A 26,095-nucleotide genomic window follows, 5' to 3' on the forward strand; every position below is an offset into this window, starting at 1 on the left:
TGTTCTTACCTAGAAGGAATGGACTCCTTTCATGTGAGGGAAGGGATGAGAAGGGCTGGAAACTTGCATGGGGAGTTCCAGGAAAACCCTGGGCAGGTGTGCCAGGCCTGGGGTCAGCACCGCTGGGACTGCCAATTCCCAAACCTCAGACTGGGAAGTGATGAAGGAATTAATTGGGAGCCATTGATTGGTTTCCATCACAGGGCTGCTGTTACAGATGATCTAAATAGACCAATTTGATCAAATTCAATATCAAATTCAATTCACAAAATTCAAATAATAAAGAAATATGTTGGGCAAACACTCTTCTCTACCAGTCCCTAAGGAACATTTTGTCCAGAATTCTCCAGAACAACACATCCAGCTATGTTCTGAGTGTCCTGAAGACTTTTCTCCCTAGTACAATCAAATTAATTATATAATCAATAGATGAATATTATGCTCAGAAAAAAAAATTTAAATTATTTTACTACAAGTTACAAATTAGTTGTCCACTATCTTCTAGATATAGAAGAAAATCAAATGCTTTCAACTGAATGTGTAGAATGCACATTATTTTTGTTATTTTTTCCAATGATTAATGCCCACCAACAGCAGTGTGGGCATTAATTACCATCATTGATTATCTTCTAACAGCCCCCAGAGTCCTGCACTAAATCCACTGGGCTCCTGCTGTTGGATGATAGCCCTGGGCCCCAGAGTTTGGGACATTTTGCCCTCTGGAGGTGACAGGTGAAGGAGGAATGAATGAGGGACATCACCCTGAGAGCTTGGCAGGGAGGGGCAGCTGTGCCAGGGCAGCTCTGCCCCGCGGGGACCCTGCCCATCCCTCCTGCCCATCCCTCCTGTCACCCTCAGCCTTTGGCTGCAGGGACACCCAGGGCTGGGATACAGCAGGGCTGGGATAAAGCAGGGCAGGGAATAACCCAGGATTCCAGGATAGCCCAGGGCTGAAGATAACCCAGGGCTGAGAGAACCCAAAGCGAAGGAAAACCCAGGGCTGAGGAAAACTCAGGATTTCAGGAAAGCTCAGGATTTCAGGAAAGCTCAGGATTTCAGGATAACCCAGGATTTCGGAAATATCCAGGATTCCAGAATAACCCAGGGCTGCAGGATAAGCCTGGTGCTGGGATTCCCTCCTGCCTTTGCTCTGTCCTGCCCAGCCCAGTTTCCAGAGGCAGCGCTGCTCACTCTGTCCATCCCTGGGTGCTGCTCACTCTGTCCATCCCTGGGCACTGTGCAGTCTGTCCATCCCTGGGCACTGCTCACTCTGTCCATCCCTGGGTGCTGCTCACTCTGTCCATCCCTGGGTGCTGCTCACTCTGTCCATCCCTGGGCACTGCTCACTCTGTCCATCCCTGGGCACTGCTCACTCTGTCCATCCCTGGGCACTGCTCACTCTGTCCATCCCTGGGCACTGCTCACTCTGTCCATCCCTGGGCACTGTGCAGTCTGTCCATCCCTGGGCACTGCTCAGTCTGTCCATCCCTGGGCACTGCTCACTCTGTCCATCCCTGGGCACTGTGCAGTCTGTCCATCCCTGGGTGCTGCTCACTCTGTCCATCCCTGGGTGCTGCTCACTCTGTCTATCCCTGGGCACTGCTCACTCTGTCCATCCCTGGGTGCTGCTCACTCTGTCTATCCCTGGGCACTGTGCACTCTGTCCATCCTTGGGCACTGTGCAGTCTGTCCATCCCTGGGTGCTGCTCACTCTGTCCATCCCTGGGCACTGTGCAGTCTGTCCATCCCTGGGTGCTGCTCACTCTGTCCATCCCTGGGCACTGTGCAGTCTGTCCATCCCTGGGTGCTGCTCACTCTGTCCATCCCTGGGTGCTGCTCACTCTGTCCATCCCTGGGTGCTGCTCTCAGCATTGCTCTGCTGGGATGGAGCTCACTCTCAGCCTGGGAGCTGTGTCAGGGCACGCTGATCTCTGCTGCACAGGGATTATCCTGACAGCTTTTTGAAAGGTTTTTCATTTGCATGGGATGTGCCACAGCCACCTCATTGTCCCTTCCAGCTGTCAGGCAGTTTGAGTCTACTCAGATCTCCTGCTTGGGCTGCCTGCTCTGTGCTTTACTCCTGCCAGCACACAGAGTACGATTTTTTATCCATATCAATTTGATTTTCTCTTCATTGTGGCAAATGAATCTTACTTGAGAACGGTAGCGGTCAGAATTTTCCACACCCATTGTGATAATTCACTTGTGGGGAATTTTGGAAGGAATTTGAGACAGGCCCTCTGAATTATTTTTGATGATGTGGTTTATTTTTCTTAGCTTCTACATAGGTAGGAAGGGTGAATTCGGTTCACATCACTACAGCACGGCTCAGAAGGTCACAAGACCCTTAGTTACAAGACTTTTTAAGGAGTTATTGACTAATAAAATACTGCTAACAAGGATATTTATGGTTTTCACCTAATCTTTAATTATTTTGTTTTATGGACTCGTGCTACAGTGTAAGTTTTTTTTAGCTAATCATGTTATGACACACAAACCTATAGTACTGCATTCTAAACTCCTTGTTTACTTCTGTAACTACCTCTGTTTTTTCTATATTTTAAACTCTAAAACTCTAAACTTTCTTTTACTTAGCTTAGCGTGTTTCTGCTTTAAACTGTAAATCCACATTCTTGCTTCTAGCACTTAAGTTTGGAAGCCTTTTCCAAGGTTTCAGATCAAATCTTGTGTTTAATTCTAAGCTTTGGTTTACAGGCCCAAAGTTCTGAGGGTTCTTTGGGTTTTGGATTCCAACAACCCATAATTATTTATCTGTTGCCTACTCGATGCTTTGACTCGGTTCTTTCCTCCCTGGCTCTCATTTGGCACTGCAATTACTTCTAAAATCTACTTTCATTTTACCTGATGAAGTCACACTACACATCCTGTACCTCACCTGTACAATCATGTTGAAAATTCAGAAAAGCATTTCACAAAATAGGTGAGCTTTTCTGGATTTTAAATTCCAGTGCCTCTGTATGAGCTCCAGCCTGCTTCAAACAGGAGGGTATTTAGGGCTGTCACCTCTGAAACACTCCAGTAAAAATCCTTACAGTTTATAGGCACAGCAATTTGGGTAATTGTTTATAAGGTGGCAAAGTGTGACTTGACTTTCGAGGCAGCAGTTTTCCAAATAGTTGGTGGAAGGATGAATTAAACACTGACACGCCAAAATCAAAATAGAATTTGTTTCTGCAGAGTTTTTGTCTTCAGAGTTTCTTCCAGACCTCTGTGGGAGCTGCTCCCATTGTTTCACTGCAATTAAACTTTGTGTTTTCCTTCCTAATGACAATTTCTGTTTTCATGCTGTGCAGGTTTGCTATCAGCAGACTTTCTGCCATCAGATCACTCTGTGTTCATTGAGATCACTGGGATTTTTTAACAGACACAACAGTTGTGGGGGCAAAGGCATCTTAGGGGGATCTCCTGGTGGTCTGGTGGAGTGACTCCATGCCCCAGGACCCTCTCCAGCCTGGGCTGATTTTGGGGGGCACGTGGGGCTGCTCTGTGGGGCTCCAGCCCCTCCAGGTGCTGTGGCAGGGTCACAGGGAGATCAGAACTCCCATTCTGCACCAATTCCCACAATGGCCCTGGGAACTCAGGTGACCCTGGGACCTGTCTTACACTAACACAAACCACTTCAACCTTCAATTTTGGGTCAAAGACTCACAGATCAGGCACATTTTCCTCTCCCACTAATAAATTTAAGCTCTACTCTTTTTATCCCCTTGAACTTTTAGTTTCCTCGCTGCCCTAGCTAAAAAGATAGAACAAATCACCTCAGCCTCCCCCTTGGCTTGTGGGTATTAAACCTTACTCCTTGCAGAGAGAGTTTTACACCTACTTCCAGCTGCCAGGGGGAAAATGTGGCTCCACATCCCCAAAATTGTGCCTGTGTTTGTTGAGGCCAGCAGCTGGTGGGGTGTGGGGTTTTCTGCTGAGAGGCCAGGGCTGGGCTGGCCCTGCTGGTGACAAAGCTCCTGCCTGGCTGAGCCCCCACTTGATCTGGAAATTGTGTTTTCTGCAAACCAAACAGACCAGAGAAAGTACATCTGCTGCTTGTTTATTGATTTAGGGCTCTTCCTGCCTGTTTCTGGGAAAGAAAAAAAAAAAAATGAATAAAAGGCCACCTTCATTATTTCACTTTTAATTTCCTTTCTCCAAAGTAAGCAGAGCAAAATTAGATTTAGGCTGATGCATATTCCACAAACAAATTACATGGAACTAGAGTGGTTAAATGAACTTTGCTTGGGGATTATTGGAAAGATAAATATTTAAACATTGAACTTGAGGTAAGTCATGTTTATGCAACATCTGGGGTTTTTTTGTCACTGCTTCTCCGCCCCCTCTTTTTTTCCCTATTGTGGCTTTTTTAGTCTGCTCAACCCCTAGGACATGAAAGCAGGGTGAATACCACCTTCAGAAAACTCTGTTGTCTGTATTGTTGCCAGCAGAGGGTTTTTTTTACTTTTTTTTGCAGATAATCTTTGCCTGGTTCTATTTTTATAGAAGTCTTTGATTATATTTCACACTATGTCTCAGTTAAAAGAATTAAAAGTAAATTTAGAAGAATTCAAATTATATCTCTTGGGAAAAAACCCAGCTTGTATTGTAATTGTTAAAAAACATTTAAATTGCAGTAGAATTTATAAACCATTGAGCACCACAGTGTATGAAGCTGAAATTTGAAGGTTTTATTTTAAATTTATAAACTTAGAATTGCAAGATGACACTCTATTAACCAGACTAAGAAACTCCAGAAAATTTCTGCAGCAGGGGAGGGTAGGGATCTCTACTCAATATGGAAAAATGCAAAGAAAAATCCAGATGGGGACTGTGCTGGTTAATTCTGTAGCCACTTACTGGGTCACTGAATTACCTGCGCCACAGATTAGCCAGGGTGATATTGGAGGTATTGTGGAATTTTATCAAACTAGAACATTCCTTTCTACGTTAAAACTAAACTAAGCACAGTTCTGAAATCTCTAGGTGGCCAGATACTGGAGATTGATACAATAAAGTATTTGCCTTTTAAGCTCATAGTGCAAAAAACATCCTAAATTTTAAAAGTTGATGTAGATTAAATGTTAAGAAACCATCATTAATAATAATTATCCTTGCTGTTGTGGCATCAATAAGGGAATAATGAAATGAACTGGCTTTTTAGATTTTCATGCTCATCTAGAAGTAACATTTATCCTCCCTGGATAAAATTTGGGTTTTCCCTGGTGTTATTTTGATTAATGGCATTGGATTGGCCACTGTCAATGTGTTCCTCAGCTGTTTGCATATCTGTTCCCACAACAAGCCAGGAGTTTTTCCATTTGCTACCAATATTTATTACCAATCCAATGATATTTGTATATGACTATACATTTTGAATATTTTATTCCACATTTGCCAAATATTCTGGTTTCTGTCTAATTAATAACAGTAGTTTATTGCATAGCTATTTAAGTTAGAACTCCTGGTAATCCTATTTTTTATTCTGCTGTATTTTGTGGATATTATAAGTGTGTGGAAGGGCTCATGCAGTGCAGACCCTTCCATCTCTCACATTTATGAACTTGGCATATTTCTCAATTTCTTTGGTTGCTCTTTAGGTTTTTTCCCCTCAGTTTTTAATTGCCAGAGTTAAATTTCTGAATTCTTAGAATGTAGAATTTTTAGAACCTCTAGAATTTGTCGAATTTTTACTTTTCTGATTTTAAGAAAACTTTCCAAAAATCCACAATATTTTTGCAAACAGGATTTTTCTCCTCAAACAGCTTTTATAATACTAATTATAATATAAATGATAAATGATAACAATTATCAGGAATTATAATGCAAATTCAAGGGAAATCCATGGACCTGGTTAATTTTCACTGTCACTATCACACTTGTATCATATATAATGTTCACCAAATGCAGGAATGGTCTGAGGAGTGCCTGTTCTGCCAAAACGACCAGAAAATAGCAGACTGGGAAATGGGATGGGAGGATTCAGTCAGGTTTTCTTTGATTTCCATGGGGCATTTCAGGTTTTGTTGGCAGAACAACCCCCTGGCCATGGGCTGGTGGCAGAGAGGTGCTGCACCATGGCAGAGGGAAGCCTGGGATAATAAAAATCAGAGCAGCAATAAAGGAAAAGCTGCTCAAACCCCAAAATAACAACTGCTGAACTTCATGAACCTGTCCCAGGGACAGCTACAAACAAGAGAAGTGCTGGGATCATTGAATTTTCCCTGCCTGTTTTTTTCTCTCTGAAGTTTGAGCTGCAGCATCCAGAGCCTCTTCCCTCAGTCTGTGCTGGGATGTGGTGGAGCATATGGAATTTCAGGATCAGGGTCCAGAGAAAATTATGTTACTGCATTTTTCTGAGGGAGAAAGCACTTTTGCCCCCCTTTTTCTTTCTTTTTTTTTTTTTTTTTTCTTTTAATGTGAGCTGTGTTGGTTGCTGTGGCCCACAGAGGATTCCACAGCTTTGGGATCACAGGAAGATCCGTGGCCCTGTTAATTACAGGAGTGCCATGTGCACTGCTGTGCTCAGAGGTCTGCAGCACTTCCATTACAAACCCCACTGCAGTGGTTTGCAGCTCAGACACAGAAATGTGCTGCTGCCCTGATGAATCTCCAGTCTGGCAATTATTTGTTCCCCTCCTACTCCCAAGAACTGAAAAAAAGAGCCTGGTTTAAAACCATAAAGTGATGCACCAGTGACTGGATGTTGACTAAGCAGGAACTTTGGTTGCTGCAGTTAACAAGAACTTAATTCCTAAATTCCTGTAGGAGTGACTTTTACTGTGTAATGCAAGTGCTTCTGGTTATTCTGAAACCAATCAGTGTCTCATAAAACCTCTAAAAATTCTTCGTTTATGTTCCAGAGCATCAGCTTTGCCTCTGTATTAATTGTGCAGGAATGTGGCACTAAAGGAAGGGTTGGGAGCCTGTAACACTGTCCTGCTGCTGCCCAGTTTAATTACATGTTGAAGGTGTTCAGCTTTTTATTTCTGGTTATAAACCTCTTCTGTGAAATGAGGTTTGTACTTGAGTGATAGAGGTTCCATAGATACAAATTTCAAGTGGGAAAAAAGCAGTGCCAACCATGGCCATGACTGGCAGATCTCAAACTTTTTCAAGTGAATGATGGAAGTGAAAGTGGTCACTTTTTGAGAGACAAGTATTCCCATTTCACTGGATAAAGTGTTTTCATATACTTCTGTATATTTGACTTCCTACTCAGTGGTTGGATTATTCCAAATTATTCCCTGCATTCTGGGCAGAAGCTGGAACCTTCCCTAGAAAACTTGGATGTTGTGTATCACAAGCTAGGACATGCCTTTAAAGCAAGTTAATGTGAATTAGACATCACTGCTTTCATATGTGGCCAGAAAATGTATTTACAGCCCTGCTGAATAGTGGAAATGAAGGGGAAAAGGTGGTTAATTTGGCATCATTACTGATTACAGCCTTGGAGAGTGTGAGTTTGTGGGTCAGAAAACACAGAAGCTAAACTTAAAATAGGAAACAGCAGGAATTCAGTTTAAAAAGTGGAGTTAAAAGACATTCAAAAAATGTTAAGGTTAAGAAAAGTGGAGAACGCCAACTGGTTGTATTGGGAATAACACTGTGCTCAGAAAATACACCCAGCAAGTCACCAGAACACAGAGAATGAAGAGTTTGAGGCTCCACATGGCCAGAACAGCTTTGGCCACATTATGATCATGTTTCAATAATTTCCCTAGATGATGCTGTTTAATCACTGAGCTCGTGGTCGCTCTCTTCTCTAATGTTCCTGTTTTGTTTCCCCCCAGCTCACAATGCCAACCTTTCCTGTTGTTGTGAAGATTGGACATGCTCACTCAGGCATGGGAAAGGTGCAGATGCTGCTTGTTGCATGTTGGGAGCCTGGGGTTTGTCCCTTACCTGTGCATGCTCCTTCCTTCCCTGAGATTCCACCTTTGATCTACCCAGACTCTGTCTCGGATGCCCCCCTTGCAAATCTCTGCCTGTCCATGCTTCAGAAAGCATCTCTCTTTAGGAAAATTAAACATGCCCAAAGTATTCTTACAACGAGGCCTCTGCAGTTTGAGAGTTGTCCTGTGTGGGATGTGCTGAGATGCTTTCTGAAGCAAAACCTTGTTTATTAATGTATTGTCTACACTGAAACTCTTCAAGAGTCAAGGTCTGTTGCACAATCCAACTTTTTGGAGCTGGGAGTGTGGGAAGGTTTTGCCTTGGTTTTTGGTTGGTTTCAGCTTGATACTGAATGTTGATTTCCTGTCTAGATGTGTTGTGTGTGATTGTTTCATGCCTTTGTATAATTGCTGCTTTCTTTCTCCAAAGTAATTGCCTTTCAGTGGTGAGTACAGATGTTTTGGTGTCACTTATCTCACAGTTCAGGGCCGATGGGAGACCATTTAAATCCCATTTTCACTGCTATCAGTGACAACTTCTACTCCTTGCAGGGTAACTTCACTCACTGAAAACACTTCAGTGCCAGAAGTGGTTAGATTTTAAAACAATTAATCAGAGAATAGTTACATTTATCATCCTGAATCTCCAAAGCTCCATGAACATAGTATTTGCCACTACTTTGATAGAGAAAACTGATTTAATTACAGCTTGTACTGTATGTTATTTTTTGCCTATGACTGTTTTGCTTTGTTTCATATTTAGTAAATTATTGGAAGTCCAGCAGCCAATTTAACTGAGGGCAGAGTGAACCACTAATTAAACTGCACTTTCTGTGGATTGCATATGTAAAGTGTTAGAATGTTTATGCTGTACTTTGGATCTTCACCTCTCATTTAGAGAAAAGGAGAAATAATGCACAGAAATGCTCCTCATATCAAATGTCTAGAAATGATTTTTTTCTTTTAGCTACGACATATTTAAAACCCTCCAGGATTAAATGCAATCACAGAGCAAAGGAAGGTTCCCCTGGAAGCCCAGCCCTCCCTGCTGGCAGCAGCATCTCCAGAGGTCCCAGTTAGACCCACACAGGCCAGTCAGTCCTCAGAAAATCAAGTCAAAACCAGACCTCACGGCTGGTTTGTGGCAAATTACTCTCTATCTTTCTCCATCTGGGGGCGAATACTTAGGCTTCAGCCTTTTATCTCCACCAAATTCCATTTATTGTGCCACCTCCCAGTGGTGGCCCTCAGGTTTTCCAGCCCCAGGAGAAGGAGAAGCAAGCAGGATGCTGGGCTTGCAAAGAGCTGCAAACTCCTCATGTTGGCCACCCTGGGAAATCCTGACCCTGCCTGCTCCTCAGCACTCTGAAATCCCTTTGGGTCAGAGCCCACTCTCCTGTTTCACTCCTGCTTGCCCAGCTCTGAGTTCCTCACAAGGATTGCCCTCCCTGCCCAGAGGTGATGTCTCTGTCCTCCCTCTGCCCTCCAAAATCTCCTTCTCCTTTCCCCTAGATCAGCATTCCCCACTTGTCCATCCCCCCTCCCTTCAAGGTGTAAGAGCTGGTGGTTTTAGTGTCGCTCTGCACCTCAGCAGAGCGTTCCACACATGAGAAATCTCACCCTGGAAAGCCCAGCTCCTTCAGAGCAGGGGGGAAATGAGAATAATGGAAAATGAGAATAAAGTCTGCTGCCTGGAGCCCGCCCTCTGTGCTCCCTGTGCTCCCGCCCTCCCCAGGATAGAGGGACCCTTCAGCTCCTCCCTCATGGGAAAGGCTGATGGGATGATGTGAAAATTCCTGGTGGGCTCCACACCTATTCAGTTACCAGAGCAATTTACAGAATCAAAAAGAATCTACATCCATTGGAATTGCATGTCACACCTAAAAAAAAAAAAAAAAAAAAAAATCGAGGCCTGCAGATCTATAGTTGACTAACTGCAAAAAACCCCCCTCAAAAACAAACAACAAACAAACAAACAAAAACACCAAAAAAAACCAAAAAAACCCCCAAAACAAAAAAACAAAACCCAAAAAACTCCCCAACAGTACCTGCAAATTATTTTCTCCAAATGAACAGGTAATATTTTGCCTAGAAAAATAGATATTTTAAAGCAGGAATGTTACAGAACCTAGAAATCAGATTAAATATCAGGTTTTTTTTAATGTTGTCAAAAACGTGCTTCTCACAAATGCCATTTGCAACCAAATTCCACATTTCATTCCTAATTACTCTTTTCTTCTTTTGTCTGTGCTGTGTTCTTGTGGCTTGATGGCTCCAGATCAAGGTAGACAACCACTACGATTTTCAGGACATAGCCAGCGTGGTAGCACTCACTCAGACCTACGCCACCACTGAGCCCTTCATAGACTCCAAATATGACATCAGGATCCAAAAAATAGGCAGTAACTACAAGGCATACATGTGAGCCAAATCCTTATGTTCTTTCCTGCTTTTGTTACAAAATTGATAAGCACCAGTGAGATTAAAGGGTGTTGGATGAGTCTCTAAGGCGGTGCCTCCCTTGTCACACTCTCTGGAAAGAGTATTTTAAACTTTCTGGGTTTATCAAAACTCTTTTTATCGGTTGATTGTGGCTGGGAGGAGGAGGATGAAACACCAGGTGAGCCTGCCAGAGGGGTTTTGCTGCTAACTTGTGTTCATTATTTTCATTTAAAGAAAGGAGCAGTTGGAAGAGGGTTTGGATTCACAGAGGACTTGTTAATTCAGATTTCTTCATACCTTTTCAATTAAAGCACAATTTTTCTTCACATTTTTCTTCTCTGATGATAAGCTGGATGGCATTCATTCACACAAACCTGAACTGTCAGACTTTAATGGAACAAAGTCCTCTCCTTTCAACATAACCCATCAAAGAAACAATCCAATTGTGCAGTGACCTTCACAGAGCTCATGAAAACCTCTGCTCATGTTAGAGCCCAGGTGTTTGTTTAAAGGCCATGGCTAAAGGAGAGGCTTGGGGGATGTTTCAGCTTCAAACTGGAGCAGTACTCTGAGCTGTGATGCAACAGTTGAGCTCTGGTACCTGTGTTTTTGCAGATTTTTACTCTTGCAATTATCAGGCAGTGTAATCTGACAAACACTCGTTTCATTTCTCATTTTGTGACAAGTTGGATCATCTCATGCCTTTGTTCCCTCACACTTAACCAAGCTGAGGTAGGGAAAATGTACCAGAACATGGATAAAAATACACAGTTACATATCCACACCCACATCCAAACACAGGGATATTTCTCAAGGAACTCCTGAACATTGGAGGGATCAGTGAATCCTGGTAAATCATTTGTAAGGTACAGTCAGGTTCTTTATCAGTAAAGAATTGCAAGCAAACCACAAATGCTGAAAGAAGTGGAAGCTGGGTTGGGTTAAAGCAAATCCATAAAATGTTGTATAATTTAAAAGACAGGGTTGATGTTAAGAATCAAATAATTTAGAACAGCCATGAGGAAATAAAAGCTTTGGTCCAGGGTGGGAGAAGGGGAAGAATTTCTCTCCTTAGGTTGACATGGGAAGGCCACACACTCTGGAGCTCTCACCCAGACATTGCTGGCACAGGATCTGCTGCTGTGTCCTGCCCTGGCACTGAGGGGGCACTTGGGAAAGAACATCCAAGGTCTGGCCTTCCCAAAGCAGCTCAGAAATCATTTCTCTCACAGGTGAGGGGCTCAGGAGAGCACAGATCTGGTGGGAACACAGATCCCATGGGTCAGATCCACCCTCAGTGTGGACAGCCAGTCCTTCTGAACCCAGAATTCACTGAGCATTGCAGAATCAGCAAGTTGGAAATTTGAGTTGCACAGTGACCATGGCAGGACACTCAAAAACTCACAAGGATGCAGAGGTGTCTGGAATATTCTGTTATGCAGTGTTTTTGGTGAGACAGGGCTGTGATTTAAGCTCCCTATTGAACTCAGGTGTGTTCCCCACCCACCCACAGGCTTGAGAACCCTAAGCAGATGCTACAGCTTTTATCCCCCAGCCTTCCCAGGAGGGTTCATTCCACCTCTGCTTGTTTGTCTCACACTGCTGCTCCAGCCCTGCCTTTCCCTGGCTTTCCCCCTCTCTGAGGACACCCATCTTGATTTTCTGGCAGCATCACCAGTGTCCCCTCTCTCCTCTTGTCTGGGCTGTGTATTGCTCCAGTCCTGCTGTCTGTCCAGACTGCTCCAACCTTCTTGTCCTTCACCCTCACCCCTCATGCCAGAGCAGTTCCCCATGCCCAGGATGTCCCTCCGCCCCAGGATTCTCCTCAGTGCCATTCCCCAGCCTTGCTCTGGCCCCACTCCCAGTCCCAGCCTGGATGGGCCTTTTCTCTCTTGTTCCCTCTTTTCCCTCTTTTCCTCTCTTTTCTCTCCTGGCAGTGCTTTGACAGGCAGATTCCTTGTGTTGTGCTGCCCACCTTTCCCCTTCCCAAATAAACAGAGCTGATTTTTCCCACTATTACAGCTCCCAAGGGCAGAGTTTAGGGATAAGGCCCAGCTCTTGATGGCTCCAACACGTGGCCAGGTACCAATGCAATATTGAGCTCAATCGTCTGTGATAGAAATTGCACCACAGCATTTTGTAGAAGACAGTCACACTTTTTTTATTTTTTTTTTCCTTTGACTTGAAATTTAAATGCTGTTCAGCATCAGGAATAATTTTGGAAGAGTCAGCCATGGTAAATTTATCATACCGAAACATAAATGTTTCTTTTCTGCAGAAGAAGCAGTTGGCCTAAGGGACAGCAAAAATAAGTTAAAATGACAGCCTGTTCCTCCTACCTTTTTATTTATTTTTAAGTTTCTCCTCAGAAACTCTGGGTTCATCCAAATGCTAAAAGCCTAGCGATCATTTTTTTTCTCCGGATTCTTTCATAGGCTTAAATCACACACCAAAATGAAATACGGATTCGTTATTACAAAGCAGCATGGAAAGGAGAAGATTTACCAAATGTCTGAAGAATATTTCATGTGCACATACATATACATGATGTCAGTAGAACATTGTTCTACAGCTGGTTCTCATTTTGCTCTGTGACAGAGCACTTAGAGAGCCACCACAAAAAATACCAGCTGAACATTTGTTTTTGTAGTTTAAAGAGCGTTATTAAGAGCCTCAGTTTTATAATTCTGTGGGAAATTGTGGTTTAAGTGGATCCATGAGTCACCAAACACTGGTGCTTATCATCTGTCAGTAGAGATTACGGCCAAAAAAGCAGGATTGGATCCCTGTAAATACCACAGCCCCTCCAGAGGCTGTGTGACACACACTTAACTGCCCTGGGCACCCGGGCAGCATTCAGCTGACTTCAAGGAAATCCAGTTTAAAATGGTCACACACCATGTAGGAAAACAGAAATGCAAAACCTCTGTATCTAAATCTCCCCTCCAAAAGCAGGACTGTGAGTCCAGGGCTTAAAGTTCTTTGATCAAAAGGTCAATAAACCAATAGTAAAGCACACCAAGCAAAGGAATAGTGCTGGAGGATCAAACCACAGAGCAGGCTGCCTACCCAAGAATAGTAGGCAGACATTTCTACATATTTTTCTGATGACAAGTCCCTGTCCCAGCAATTTGGATTGGATACTGCAAATGCTACTAAATAAAGCAGGAAGGTGTTGGAAAAGGGGAAGCTCAAGTTACTATGAATTGTTTAGCAATTCTAAAACAGTTCTTCCTTCTTGCAAAGACCAAATCAAGTGCAAACATGTTAAGCCTAAGTGTAAAGCACTTAAAGGTGTAGGAGTTGTTTTATTTATTGTTCAGTGTTTGGTTAAAGAGGAAGAAATAATGATGTGAAAGACTCTTGGCAATCATCAGAAGTGAAGAAGGGTGGGAAACCTACATGTTTCATATGTATAATTACAGAAATCATCTCTAGGGCTTAGGGTGTCTGGGTGGGTAGTTTTGGATTAGTTCCCCATGATCTCTTGTTCTGGAGTTTATCTGTGTCAAACTCACAATCTGCTGAGATCCCACCAGATAATTCCGTGTCCACAGCATCCCCCAGCCCTCCTCTGACCCCTGCAGCATCCTCACAGCCAGCCAAGCATCCATTTGGAGACTTCTGCAGGAGCTTTTCCTAGTGTGGAGGGAAAATAGGGCTTAAATCTGGCCATCTTTGCCTCTCTAGTCAGTGGTGCTGGGATTCCATCACTGCAGCTGAGCATCTTGAGTTAAATACTGGCTAAAAGCCTTCAGGACAACTATTTCCCCTGATTTGGTCACATCTTCCTTCCTAAAAAACACCTAGAAGAGTGCATTCTGATGAATTCTCATTGAGAAGTCTGCAAGGGGATTGAACTGTGCTTTGAGGGATTTTTTGTCAGATGCCAAACGTCTGTATGGAGTGGTAATGAGCCTAAATTATTCATTTTTAAGCAGGCATATGTATATAAACAACACCTTTAAAAAACTGAGCAGAAATTGCAACACAACCTCTTTTCTGGACAAGGTTTCCTTAGACTCAGCACTCAACAAGCACCCCCTTCCCTTCCCTTCCCTTCCCTTCCCTTCCCTTCCCTTCCCTTCCCTTCCCTTCCCTTCCCTTCCCTTCCCTTCCCTTCCCTTCCCTTCCCTTCCCTTCCCTTCCCTTCCCTTCCCTTCCCTTCCCTTCCCTTCCCCCTTCCCTTCCCTTCCCTTCCCTTCCCTTCCCTTCCCTTCCCTTCCCTTCCCTTCCCTTCCCTTCCCTTCCCTTCCCTTCCCTTCCCTTCCCTTCCCTTCCCTTCCCTTCCCTTCCCTTCCCTTCCCTTCCCTTCCCTTCCCTTCCCTTCCCTTCCCTTCCCTTCCCTTCCCTTCCCTTCCCTTCCCTTCCCTTCCCTTCCCTTCCCTTCCCTTCCCTTCCCTTCCCTTCCCTTCCCTTCCCTTCCCTTCCCTTCCCTCTTTTCTCCCCACAACACAGTACATGCCATCACAGAAGAACTTTATGCTTTAAATTTTATGAGGGTCCCAAAGAAAAGTCAACATTCCCCTACAATCGCTACTGACCCTCGTAATTAACTTATTGGAAAATGGAGAGAAAGCTCTGGCTGCTGCCTGATGCACTTTTAATGCATTGCAGATGTTCCCTTGATTTTACTAACTGGAAACACTTCATAACTCGTATCTGTAGCCTGTTCCCAGTACAGCATTTAGCTTGCACAAAGCAGCAATCTTCTCAGCCCTAGGAGCAGTCCTAAGGTCTGCAGAGGGGGAAAAAAACCTTTACATGTTTTTTTTTTTTGGTTTTTTTTTTTTTGGGTTTTTTTTTTTTCTTCTTAGAGGTTAAATAGAAGGTGAATTGACATAGGATGTTTAGGTTATATCAGTAAATAGCAAAGAGTGAACACTGGAGGAGAAACCAAACTCCAGCTCCAAGACACATCTGAAATCACTTCAGAGTGAGAAACAGAAATATGTTGCTTTTTGAGTGTTGGGACACAGTGGGGTGGGTTTGAAAGGAGAAGCTGAAGCTTCTTGACATTTACCTTTGCAGTACCAGTGTGTTACAGATAATTCAGTGCCTTTGTAGCAGGCACCAGCTCCTTTCTAACACTGCCCCTTCATCAAAGCAAGCTGGGTTTCTAGAAAAATAAATAAATAAATAAATAAATGGAGAGATGAAATTTCCCAGCCATTCTTTGTACCTCCAGTACAAAGTGTAATCCTGACAATGCTCTTACAACCCCTCACGGTTCAGATGTTCTGTTACAAGCTGCCAGCTGAGGAAAAGGTGTCAGTACTGCTGCTGCACGCATGGGAAAAGCAGAGGCATTGGATAATGGCAATGTGAAACCACTGCCTGTCTTTGTAATGTTTTCCCCCTTTCAGGAGAACTTCCATATCTGGGAACTGGAAGACAAACACGGGCTCTGCCATGCTGGAACAAATTGCTATGTCAGATAAGTAAGTGGAGTCTCGTGTAAAAGGTAATTAAAAAATGAACAGTTTTATTTGAAGTGATTTTAAAAGAATCCCATTGTTGGTACACAATTCACAGTCAGTGCATGCATTGTGTTTGTTTGGGGAAGAAGGGATCTCTCAGTTAGGGGAAAGAGCAGAGCCAGGAGTTCCACATGGCTTCAGAGTTACTACCCACACTCACAGCCCTGGGTGTGTTACGTGAGCCCTTGGGCTCCTACATCCACCTCTACTTCTAGAAAATATCTGGAATTCCCTTCAGAAAACTGAATTTCACAGATTAACCTGTCAGTCATTTCTCCTGGTTCCTTTGCCCTCTCTTACCCACCAGTCTCACACCTCTTTTAAACTTTCCTTCTTCATCCTACCATCCTGCTACATAACCAAGCAATCCAGTCTGCACTTTGCCTATTTAAATCCCATTTCTCCTTCCTACTTTCAATCCCAAATTCCTTACTTTTCATTTTATAAATTTCCACTGAAGTGCACTGTGAGGCTTTTTCCCCTGTTGCTGGGATACACGGACACTTTATTTCCCCTGTGCCATCATTCCAGATCTGTACTTTGGTTTACTGTGCTTTTCCTTTTCTTTCCCATTCTTGTCGTGGATAATTCCTCCAGTCCAGTTGAAAACATTCATGCAGCACCACTTTGAAGCTCAGAACTCTTTTCTCAATCCCCCTCATTTGCTCCACAAACATAAACCTCTTTTCCCTGCAAAACTAAATCTCTGAGGCTTTAGAATGGCTATGGATTTTCTGTTGTTCAGCTTCTCCAAAGGCTGCCACCAGTGGAAGCTGAAATAAAGTCTGTACAATGAAAGTGTCATTTAAAAGGTATTTTAAAGTTCAACAGTAGTCCTGGTTTGTGGGGTTGTTTGCTTGGTTGTTTTTTTTTTTAAGCCTGGAACCTACAACTTGGTGCCTCTTACGAGCTGAGGGAGACACAGGAACAGAACCATTGCCTGCCCTGGAAAGGTGAAAACAAGAAAGATGGGAATTCCAGCTCCTGCTGTCCAACCCCTGTCTAGACTGTGTCCTCACTGATCTCCCCTCTGGGGATGGACTGCAGCCACATTATTTTCTCTTTCTCACTCCCTCCCACCTCCCTCTAGAAAGTGAGGTTATGTCTTCCCTGGGAGGGAGAGGCAGAGTGAGCTCTGGGCTGGGTAATTACAGCCCATGGGCTGTGTGGGACACACAAACTCCACTTGTGCCCCCAGGAAGGCAGTGCCAGAGGATGGGAAAGCTCCCCTTGCCCTGCTCCTGCTGGAAATGCTGGAAATGCTCTCTGAGCTCTGCTCCTGCTCCTGTTATTCAGTGGAAGTCAGAGCAGAATAGGGATTTTCCCATGAACTCAGCAGCCAACAAAACAGAAGTTCCTTGGTGCTGGTGAGGCCAGAAGCACTGGAAAGGTGGATGTGTGGTCCTGGGAGAAAGGGGTGTGTGGCACAGCCCTGCTCCTGTGGCAGTGCCCATGGGGTGCTCACAGCAGAGCAGGGCACACAGGGGGAAAAGAGACTTTTCTGCAGGGCTGCAGGAGGTTCACAGCGCAGCAAAACCCATCAGATCTGCTGAAGTTTGGTTTCAATACACCCATGGATGGGGAGGAAGTGCCTTGGCAGCACTGCCTGGTGGGCATTGTTGGCTGAACACAAATCCCAGAAATTCAGAGAAGAAAGAATAGTGTGGCAGGAAGGGACAGTGAGAGGCAGAGGAGCAGCACATCTCAGGGTCACAATTCCTCATTTCCCACTGTTCCAGAGCTCCTGCTGCCCAGAGAGCTGTGCCAGCTGTGCCCACCTCACCTGGCACACCTGGTATTGCCCCCTGGGAGCAATCCTTTATCCTTTATCCTTTATTGCTGCTGCTCCCACTGGCTCTGGGAAAAGAGCACCCGTGACCTTTTGTCAAACCTACTGTGCAAGCCTTGGGTTTCAAACACTGCAGGCTGCTCCATCCAAAACCTCTCTTTGCAAATGGATTTTTCCAGCTCTGTGTTTGTTGGCAGCAGATGGGCTATTAAATATACTTTCATAAATCTGATTGATGTTGCAGTGTTTCAGAGAAAATGTTCTCAGTTTTGTTTCCATTTCAAGTCCAGATATTTACTGTTCAAGACAAGTTTTGTTGTCCTCGTGACTTTCTAAGATACACAATATTTTACAGCCAAAAAAAAAAAAAAAAGTTATTTATAAGCAAGTGCATGCAAAAAGTCCAGTCAGCCAGTGCATCTACAAATGTTGAAATTGTCAGGCATCCAAAAAACCCTCTTATATTGGACAAAAACCATGTTTCTCACAGGAAAAAAAAAATATTTTCATTGCTAAGATATTGCCATCAGGATCTTTTCAAATCAATTTCTTTGTATTCTGCTTAAAAGAAAAACTTTTCCATTGGAACAGATTTGATATAAGAAAATACAAAGAATGTGACTTAATAAGTTTACTTGGAAAGGATGCTCTTACTGAAGATATTTATACATGAATCAGACTCTCAGCCCAGCAAGGAATTTCCTTTGATCCCACAATGAAATAAAATGCTTTTTTTATTACAGTGGGGGCTTTTTTTCAATGGAAAATCCTATGAGGTGGCAAATCCATCATCAGGGCTCCGGGGCTGGAGCAGGAGAGGGGCTGGAAGAGGAAATAGCTCTGCTTCAGACTCAAGTGTGAGCCAAGGAAAGAGGAAAATTCATGATAAATGAATGCTTTAGAAATGGGTTTTTTAGCCAATCATGCCCTTCAGTTGGTGACATCACCCTGCATCATTCCAGGATCATTTCCTCCCTGCCCAGCCCTGCTGGGAGTCACTGAACATTCCCAGTGCCTTTGCTGTCCTTGCCTTTGGCCTCTCAGAGCTTGTCAGGAGTCACAGGAATTGCCTCACTCTTCTTCTGAGTAAATCCCTCCTCATCCCCTTGTTGGTCAGATAATCTCTCTATTCATGGAGAAAAAAGGAAAATAAATCGTATTGCTACCTGTAGGATGGGTAAAGAGTCCACACTCAGTCTCTTACCGTGACATTACAAAATAAACTGAAGAATTTTTGTGCCCAACTCTGTATGAAATAGCCTTTTTAGGAGTTGTAGAATTCCTTGGAATTATTTAAATTCCACTTGAGTTTTGCTGTAGTTGTCTATAACCCTGCATGAAGAACATAATTCTTGTCTGCATGCTTCACAACCCACTTAATGTCATATTTGTGGTCTTTCTGCATCACCTGAAAAGTTTTCCTGCCTGGATTTCTCCTTCTGCTCATTCCTGTAGGAATAAAATCAGCCTGGCTCCTTTAGAAAACAGTTGGGCCATGATCTAGGATAGAGCCTCTGACTCATTTTCCTGATATAGGGACCAGACCCATCCAATGTAGTGAAAATTCTGAATTCAGGGTGAATATAATGTTAAATACATTATTAGGTGAGCCTCTAGAAAACCAAGAGCCTGATGAGACACTCACAGAGCAAATTATTTTTGTGAAACAGGTACAAGCTTTGGGTTGACACCTGTTCTGAAATATTTGGTGGTTTGGACATCTGTGCTGTTAAAGCTGTACACGGGAAGGATGGAAAAGATTATATTTTTGAGGTAAGAAATCCTGCTTTTTTTTCAATATCTGCCTTTACAAACAGCCAAGGAAAGAACCTTTCTGATAGCTGGGCATTGGCTTATTTGTGTTTCAGTCAAGGTTGTGTGTTTTTGAGCACTGTTTCAATCATGATACAAAGCCACAGGTCCAAATTAGTGGCAAAACTTGCTGGAAAATGTAACCCTATGGATGGGAATGTCTTTTGGTGTTGGAGGAAATGTACACAAACTGCAAAACAAAGCCAAATGTTGATGGCACATTTTCCCAACCCTGATGATTTCTTTCCTGAGAAACCTTACCAGCTTTTCCAGGAAGGTTTATAGATAGCTCCATCCCAAGGGAACCCCAACAAAATTATACCTTGCCCTGGAAAGGATGAAGTGAAAACAACTTTACTTTTTTTTTTTTGTTGCCTAAATATTGCCCTGAAGATCTGAATCCTCATGAATCAGAAGTTTCTTCTGTAGGTAATTTTGAAAAGTTGTAGATTTTAATTTCCTTTGACTTTTTTAATGGAGAAATATCACTTTGTGTAGCCATAAAGTAAGTTATCATCACTTTCCTATCATAATTTCTTCAGCATCTTCCACGTTCCTAGAATTTTATTCAGGAGGTGGGCAAGGATGCCCAGAATCTCCTCACTCCAAAAGAAGTTGATAAAGCAAAAGGGAAAAGTACTTTTAAAAATAAAATGACCACTGCAAATTCTGTCATGGACTGAGACTGCTTCACTTCCTGCTTCTCAACAAATCCCCTGATTTTCCATGCCACAGTCAGCCATAATTTCTAAACCCCGGAATTCTCAGAGCTGCAGGATCCATCAGGAGCATTTTAATCAGGGTGCAGAATAGACCTTGCAATTAAAAAAAAAAAAAAGTGTGGATAGAAGCGTGATAATTCCTGCTGTTGTCTGGAATCAGCTGAATTGTCCTGGAGATGGGAATGCTCATCAGCAAGGACATTTAGAATCTGTGAAAGACCTTGAAATGTGGGGCTGTTTGCAAAATTCACATCCACCAGAACATCTGGAAAAATTATGATATCAACAGTTATTACACGGCAATTTTAACAGAATTCTGGGCTACAATGAGGAGTGGAAAACCGTCTGCACCAGCAAAGGGAGGATTTTTCTCCTAAGTCTGGCTCGTGCATGGTGCACTCGAGGGAGCTGAGCAGGACAGACAGTCCAGCAATCCTGGGCTGCAGCTCCATCCTGGCAGCTGTGGCCTCATGTTTCCATGGGGATGCCACACCTAAAACAAGGGAAAACCAAGGAAGAAACGAGGAAAAAGGAGGGTTTGGGTACCACTGACACCTTAATCCTGCAGAGCTCGCCTGACAAAGAACACAGAGATTCCCTAATGGGTGAAATAACACTTGCTATGTGTGAAACACACACAAAATAAGATTTGTTCTTCCTGATTTTCACATTGGAACATTCAGCCAGTGCCACCTCCCGGATGAGGACACAGGTGTGTGTCACCCACCCTGGGAGGGAATGGGAATTAGGGGAGAATTCTACCCAAGTATTCTTCACATATCCAAACCAGTTTTGCTGAAGAGGACAAAATACTGACGTGATATTATTATTCAAGCACAAAATCATCTGTGTTCTTCTGTGAAGTTTTGGGCTCCTTGCAGATTTTTAGGTGGGGGATGTAAGAGGTAACTTTGCCTTTTAGCAGAACAGGTTCTCTAAACCTGGTGTTTCCCTGGGAAAAACTGCCTCCTGCAGAGGAACACAGTGGTTCTTCCTGCCCACCACTGCCCTGCTCCAAGGACCTGGCTCCAAACTCCTCCCAGGCAGGAATGAACTAATTAAAGGATGGCTCAGCTAAGCAGAGGGGCTGTCAGGTTGATCAGAATGAGGGCCAAGTTATGATTCTGTGTAACAGCCTCATCTCTTCATTTGGTGTCTGTTCTTTCCCCCTCAGTGGGAATTCTCAGCTGCCAAGCATCAGACAAGCTGTAGAAACAGGATTTTTATTAACACATCACTGCAACATGCAGGTATTTAACTGCCTCCCCTCTTCTTCCTGATGAGACATCAAATCAAGGTCCATTAAACTTTTAACTCCTTAAATAGATGGACTTTTCCCCTTTTTAAATTAACACCTCTGAGGTTTCAATACTAGAAGGAGCAGAGCATTGTTTATATTTCAGAATATTATCTTTCCTGTTTCATTCTTGGAAAAGCAAAGCTCTGGGAAACTAAATAAAAGCTCAGAGTGTGGTGATGAGAGCAGTAAAAGAGAACAAATGTAAGATAATCCTTCAGAGTGGCCTCCCAGAAGTCTCCCAAATTTTGTTTTAGATTAAATGGGTTGCTGCAGGTGTCTTTTTCCCACTTGCTTCATTTTGCCCTGAGCTAAATTAAAATTAGCTCCCAAGTGGTGTTTTTGACTTAGAAAGGATTTCAGGAAGAAAGCTTTCACTGAAAACCAACGCCCAAAATGAAGAAACAGTGTGCAAAATTGTATGGGAAGTTCTGCTCTTGGCCTCGAATTCTTCAAAAGCTCAGCTCCTTTTCCTGTCCTCCCATCCAGGACAGAATATTCTCTGCTCGGCTCTGGGAGGGAGCTAAATCCAGCTGCAATTGCTGATAAACTCAGAAGTCTCTCCTCATTCCTGCTCTGGAACGTTGCTGTATTCACAGACCAAAGGGAATAGTTTTGCCCAGTTATCACCCTGCCAAGCACAGACCTTCAAAATCACCCTGATTTAATTCCCCCTTCCAGAGCACTTACCACTTACCCAGTTTTCCCCTAGAATTCCTGGGCTTTTCCCTCAGGAGATGCATCTGTCCTGCCAGACTACCTGGGCACTGCTGAGTGATGGACCTCTGGCTCCATCCTGTTCCTCTTGTATTTCAGCATCCTGGGAAATGCCTTTTTCCCACTTTATCCACAGGATTCTTTACCTTTGCCCTTCCTTTAACCTCCCCAGCTCTGCCTTTCCCAGCCCTTCCCAAATCTCTGCCCAGCACATCCCAGTCCTTGGGATGAGCAGCAGAGCTGGGTGTGGGCTGTGGCAGTGGGAATTTCTCCCTCCAACACCCTGATCCCTTTGCCATTACTGACACCTTATAATTGCTCTGGCTCCTTTACAAATCCCATCCCATTTCCCTTCCTGATTACAGAATTTCTCTTCATTGTCTTGCCAGTCTCAGTCTTTTACCCCAAATTTTAGCTATTCACCTTTCCCACTAATATATACAGTCAGTCCTTGGGTGATAAGATAAATTAATCCCAAAGAACTGGCTACAAAAATGAAAGTACATTGATATAAAAATGCAAGTTCACAGTGATATGAATTAAATGACTGTAATTCATAGTGACCCGTGTTTTTACTGGCGTCTGCAAAAGGAATGTATTTGATTTTATAAATTACAGATGTCCTTTTTTTTTCCTGTGAAATCCTCTTAGTGGCAAACTCCAATATTTTAAATAGCTGAACTATATGCTGAACTAAAAACTGGCTGGGTTTAAACGGGATTTTAAATCTAGCACAGGCTGTAAATAGACTATTTATAAACAGGGAGCTTTGTGTATATTTAAACTTTGTCAAATCTTCTGAAGGGGGGGAAATGCCAGCCTGACATTCCTGTAGTCACTCACAGGATTTAAAAGCTGTTGGTGTTGCCCAAAATATTCTTAAGATACATTTATATAAAATAAAAATATAAAACAGTTGTCATTAACTCTTTTGCTAGGAATGAAAATTGACTGGATTCTCTGAAAGGAAAAGAAAATACAGTAAAAATCATCATGAAAGCATCCATTTGGATCTCAGCTGATCCAAAGAGGCAAGGTGCTCTCTTGCCACATCTTTGGCCAACAATATTTGTGTCCCTGTGGCAACAAAGCCAAGAATTTTAACAAGTTTGAAACGTGCCCAAGTGATAAGGGCAAATGGCTCTGGTTTTAGTGCCAAATCTGTTTGAATCTGCCTCAATTTGTGACTATGAAATTCTTCATTCAAGGAGTGTAAGAACTTCTCTACTGGAGTGAACCCGAAGCTCTGACACCTCAAGGTTCCTTATTTTCACTTTTCCCACCAGTTGTGCTGCACACCATGGCAGCACCTCCCAAAAGAAGCTGATGTGTGAACTTGCAGTTGTAGAAGCACTTGAGAGCAGAAATTCAGTCCAAACCAAATCCTCCAGATCTTAATCCTGCCTAATCCTTTGGCAGAACCTTATTGGAGGCAATTTATTTCACAGTCATTCCAAGTAATTGTTTTAATGTAAGTGCATGGTAAACAAAGGGAGGGTTTTTTTGCATGCTTGTGAAACTTTTAACTGATGTTGGGTAAGAGAGGAGTTCATCTACACCCTATGGTGCACATTTTTAAAAATAGCTCTCATTAAAACAGATTTTTTAGAGCCCAAACATCACTCCTGCTCTGAAAATCAGATGGTTTGCAGTGAAGAACCAAACATCCAGTGCCCTTCACACCAAAACATTCTATATTCAGTTATTATTAACACTTCACAGTCCTGGCAATTTGGGTCCCTCCAGGCACCATGCACATACCTCTCACAAGAAACAGCTTAGTATATAAGGAAGTGGATCTTTAATGTGTTTATACAATTTTAAAAATAGCAGTAAGTGAGCAGAAATGAATATTAAAGAGCCACACAACCTGCAAGGCTCCATTTTACCCCTTCAGAAATATCAACTCTTATTGGTTGATCAATTAATGGAAAACATTGGCACGTTCCACTCAAAACTATGATTGTTAAAAAAGATGGTAAACTTTAAAGAACCTTTCAGTGTACTTATTAAACATCCCTTTAGTGCCGTTGGTGTGGCCCTAGCGTGGAAAACCAGTCATTCATTTCTAAGGAAACATTTGTTCTGGAGTTCAATTATTGTTGCGTTGTTTACTCTGGGGTTATTTTCAAGCCTTTTGGCTATGAAGAAGCTCAGAGACCTCCTAGATCTGAAATTCCCAGCACAAGCATGGCCAACATTTTGGTTGCCAACACACAATGCCAGTGAATCTTGTAAATGAACAAACAGAAGAATCATGGAAATTATTTGGGACTTCGAGATAATCCCACTCTTGGAACAAAATAGCCTTTGTCACGCAGGAAGAATTTCTATAGCTCTCACCACAGTTTGAAAAGCTCAAGGTTTATACTATTTATAAATAATAAATGCAGCTCCTTCCCAACTACTGCAAGGTGCAATGGTCTTTCAGATCCAAACATCTATTTAAACACCCAACTTCTGTGTCTAATTCCTAGAAACCCTTGAAAATCTAAAAGAAGGAAGGCAAAACTCTGCTCTTTGTTAATAAAGGAGATGTTCTGTGGAGATTGGAGGATTGAGAAGAGTTTTGCTGCCACTAAATCCCTTCCACCTCAGGAGGGATCCACACAGTGTGGTTGTGTTCTTGCTCTTCAGATTGATCCCTGTGCACCCCTCAGATAACAAAATTCTTCCACCCAGACCTGTGAGAAACACCAGAGTGCAGCACTGCAGGTGACATGGACATGCCCTGATGCACATGCAAAAAAGAATTGCAGTTTCTCAGAAGTGAATTAAATCCTATTGTTTTTCTAAGTAGGAATGCCCAGTGCCCTTGTGAATAACACCTGGGGTTATGTTATGCTATTTTTTTCCTCTGAAACAAACACAGATGTGGCAGAAGTGGGTACACTGGAGAAATAACAAATATTCTGGAGAAATAGCAAATATTCTGGAGAAATAGCAAATACTCTGGAGAAATAACAAATGCTTGGGACCCACTGCAGTGGCAGAATTCAGTATTAGTTTTATTCATTGGAATAGCTGTGATAAATAACCACAGAGCACTATTAACCTGTCATGTTTAGAATGGAAATGTGCCCATTTTTATCTGCCTCTCTGCCATCCTGCTTTCTCTGTAGAAATTCCTACTAATTCTCTGCAGCCACACTACTGTTTAAAAAAGGTTATCAGTAACAACAAGGTGTAATTTGAAGTTTTCCACGAATCAGTAAGTACCCAGGTTCCCCTAGCAAAACTCCAAACTGCTAGGAAGCTGAAGTTTAACTCTGCATTTCCCTGTGGCAATTTGTCTCAGGAATGTGGTGTGAGCCACAAAACAGGGAAGGGAGGAAAGTTCAGCTGAAATTCCTTCAGCTCACTGCATAGCCTGGGAAATCTCATTTTCCTTATCAGCCCTGTGCTTCCTCTCTCTGTTCCCAAAGTGTGTGCCCAGGTGTGAAGGGAAGCTTTTTCCCTTCCTATGTTGTGGGAGCTTGGGAGGGGAAGGCATTGCAAAGTTGCCTTTCTCTTGTTTATTTTCTGATGGAATACATAAAATGGCTGTAATTCTTGTGTCTTCTGCTAAAAGCACTGCTGTAACTACCCAGCCTTCCCTCCTGCAGGGGTGAGGAGAGTTTCCTTCCCAGCACTGATGTCCTGTTGCATTTTGCAGGTGATGGACTGTGCCATGCCCCTGATTGGGGAGCATCAGGCCGAAGACAGGCAGCACATCACTGAGTTAGTCGTAAGCAAAATGAACCAAATGTTGTCCAAAACTCCTATTCCATCTCCTCAGAGACCCACTGCCACTCAGCAGCCTCAGGTAGGATAAAATTAAATTAAATTTCAATTAAAATAGAGCATCTTGGTCTATCGTTTTAAGCACAAAGTTTTCCTCCAAGAATTCGGACACCTGTGGAACCTCAAGGATTTGAGAACTTACCAACACATCTTAT

The 26,095-nt window shown here is 43.1% G+C and overlaps 1 protein-coding gene across 1 annotated transcript in view; it reads left to right on the top strand.

Moving 5' to 3' along the window:
- The window catches only part of SYN2 (synapsin II), a 159,033-nt gene that overhangs the window by 111,033 nt on the left and 21,905 nt on the right, over window positions 1-26,095 (top strand). The window contains exons 6-10 of the mRNA XM_030283066.4: window positions 7,797-7,859; window positions 10,177-10,319; window positions 15,707-15,781; window positions 19,280-19,382; window positions 25,813-25,962. Coding sequence (XP_030138926.4) covers window positions 7,797-7,859; window positions 10,177-10,319; window positions 15,707-15,781; window positions 19,280-19,382; window positions 25,813-25,962 — 534 coding nt within the window. The remainder of the gene's footprint in view (window positions 1-7,796; window positions 7,860-10,176; window positions 10,320-15,706; window positions 15,782-19,279; window positions 19,383-25,812; window positions 25,963-26,095) is intronic.

Source organism: Taeniopygia guttata, chromosome 12 (genome assembly GCF_048771995.1).
Source record: "Taeniopygia guttata chromosome 12, bTaeGut7.mat, whole genome shotgun sequence".
Classification (NCBI taxonomy): domain Eukaryota; kingdom Metazoa; phylum Chordata; class Aves; order Passeriformes; family Estrildidae; genus Taeniopygia; species Taeniopygia guttata.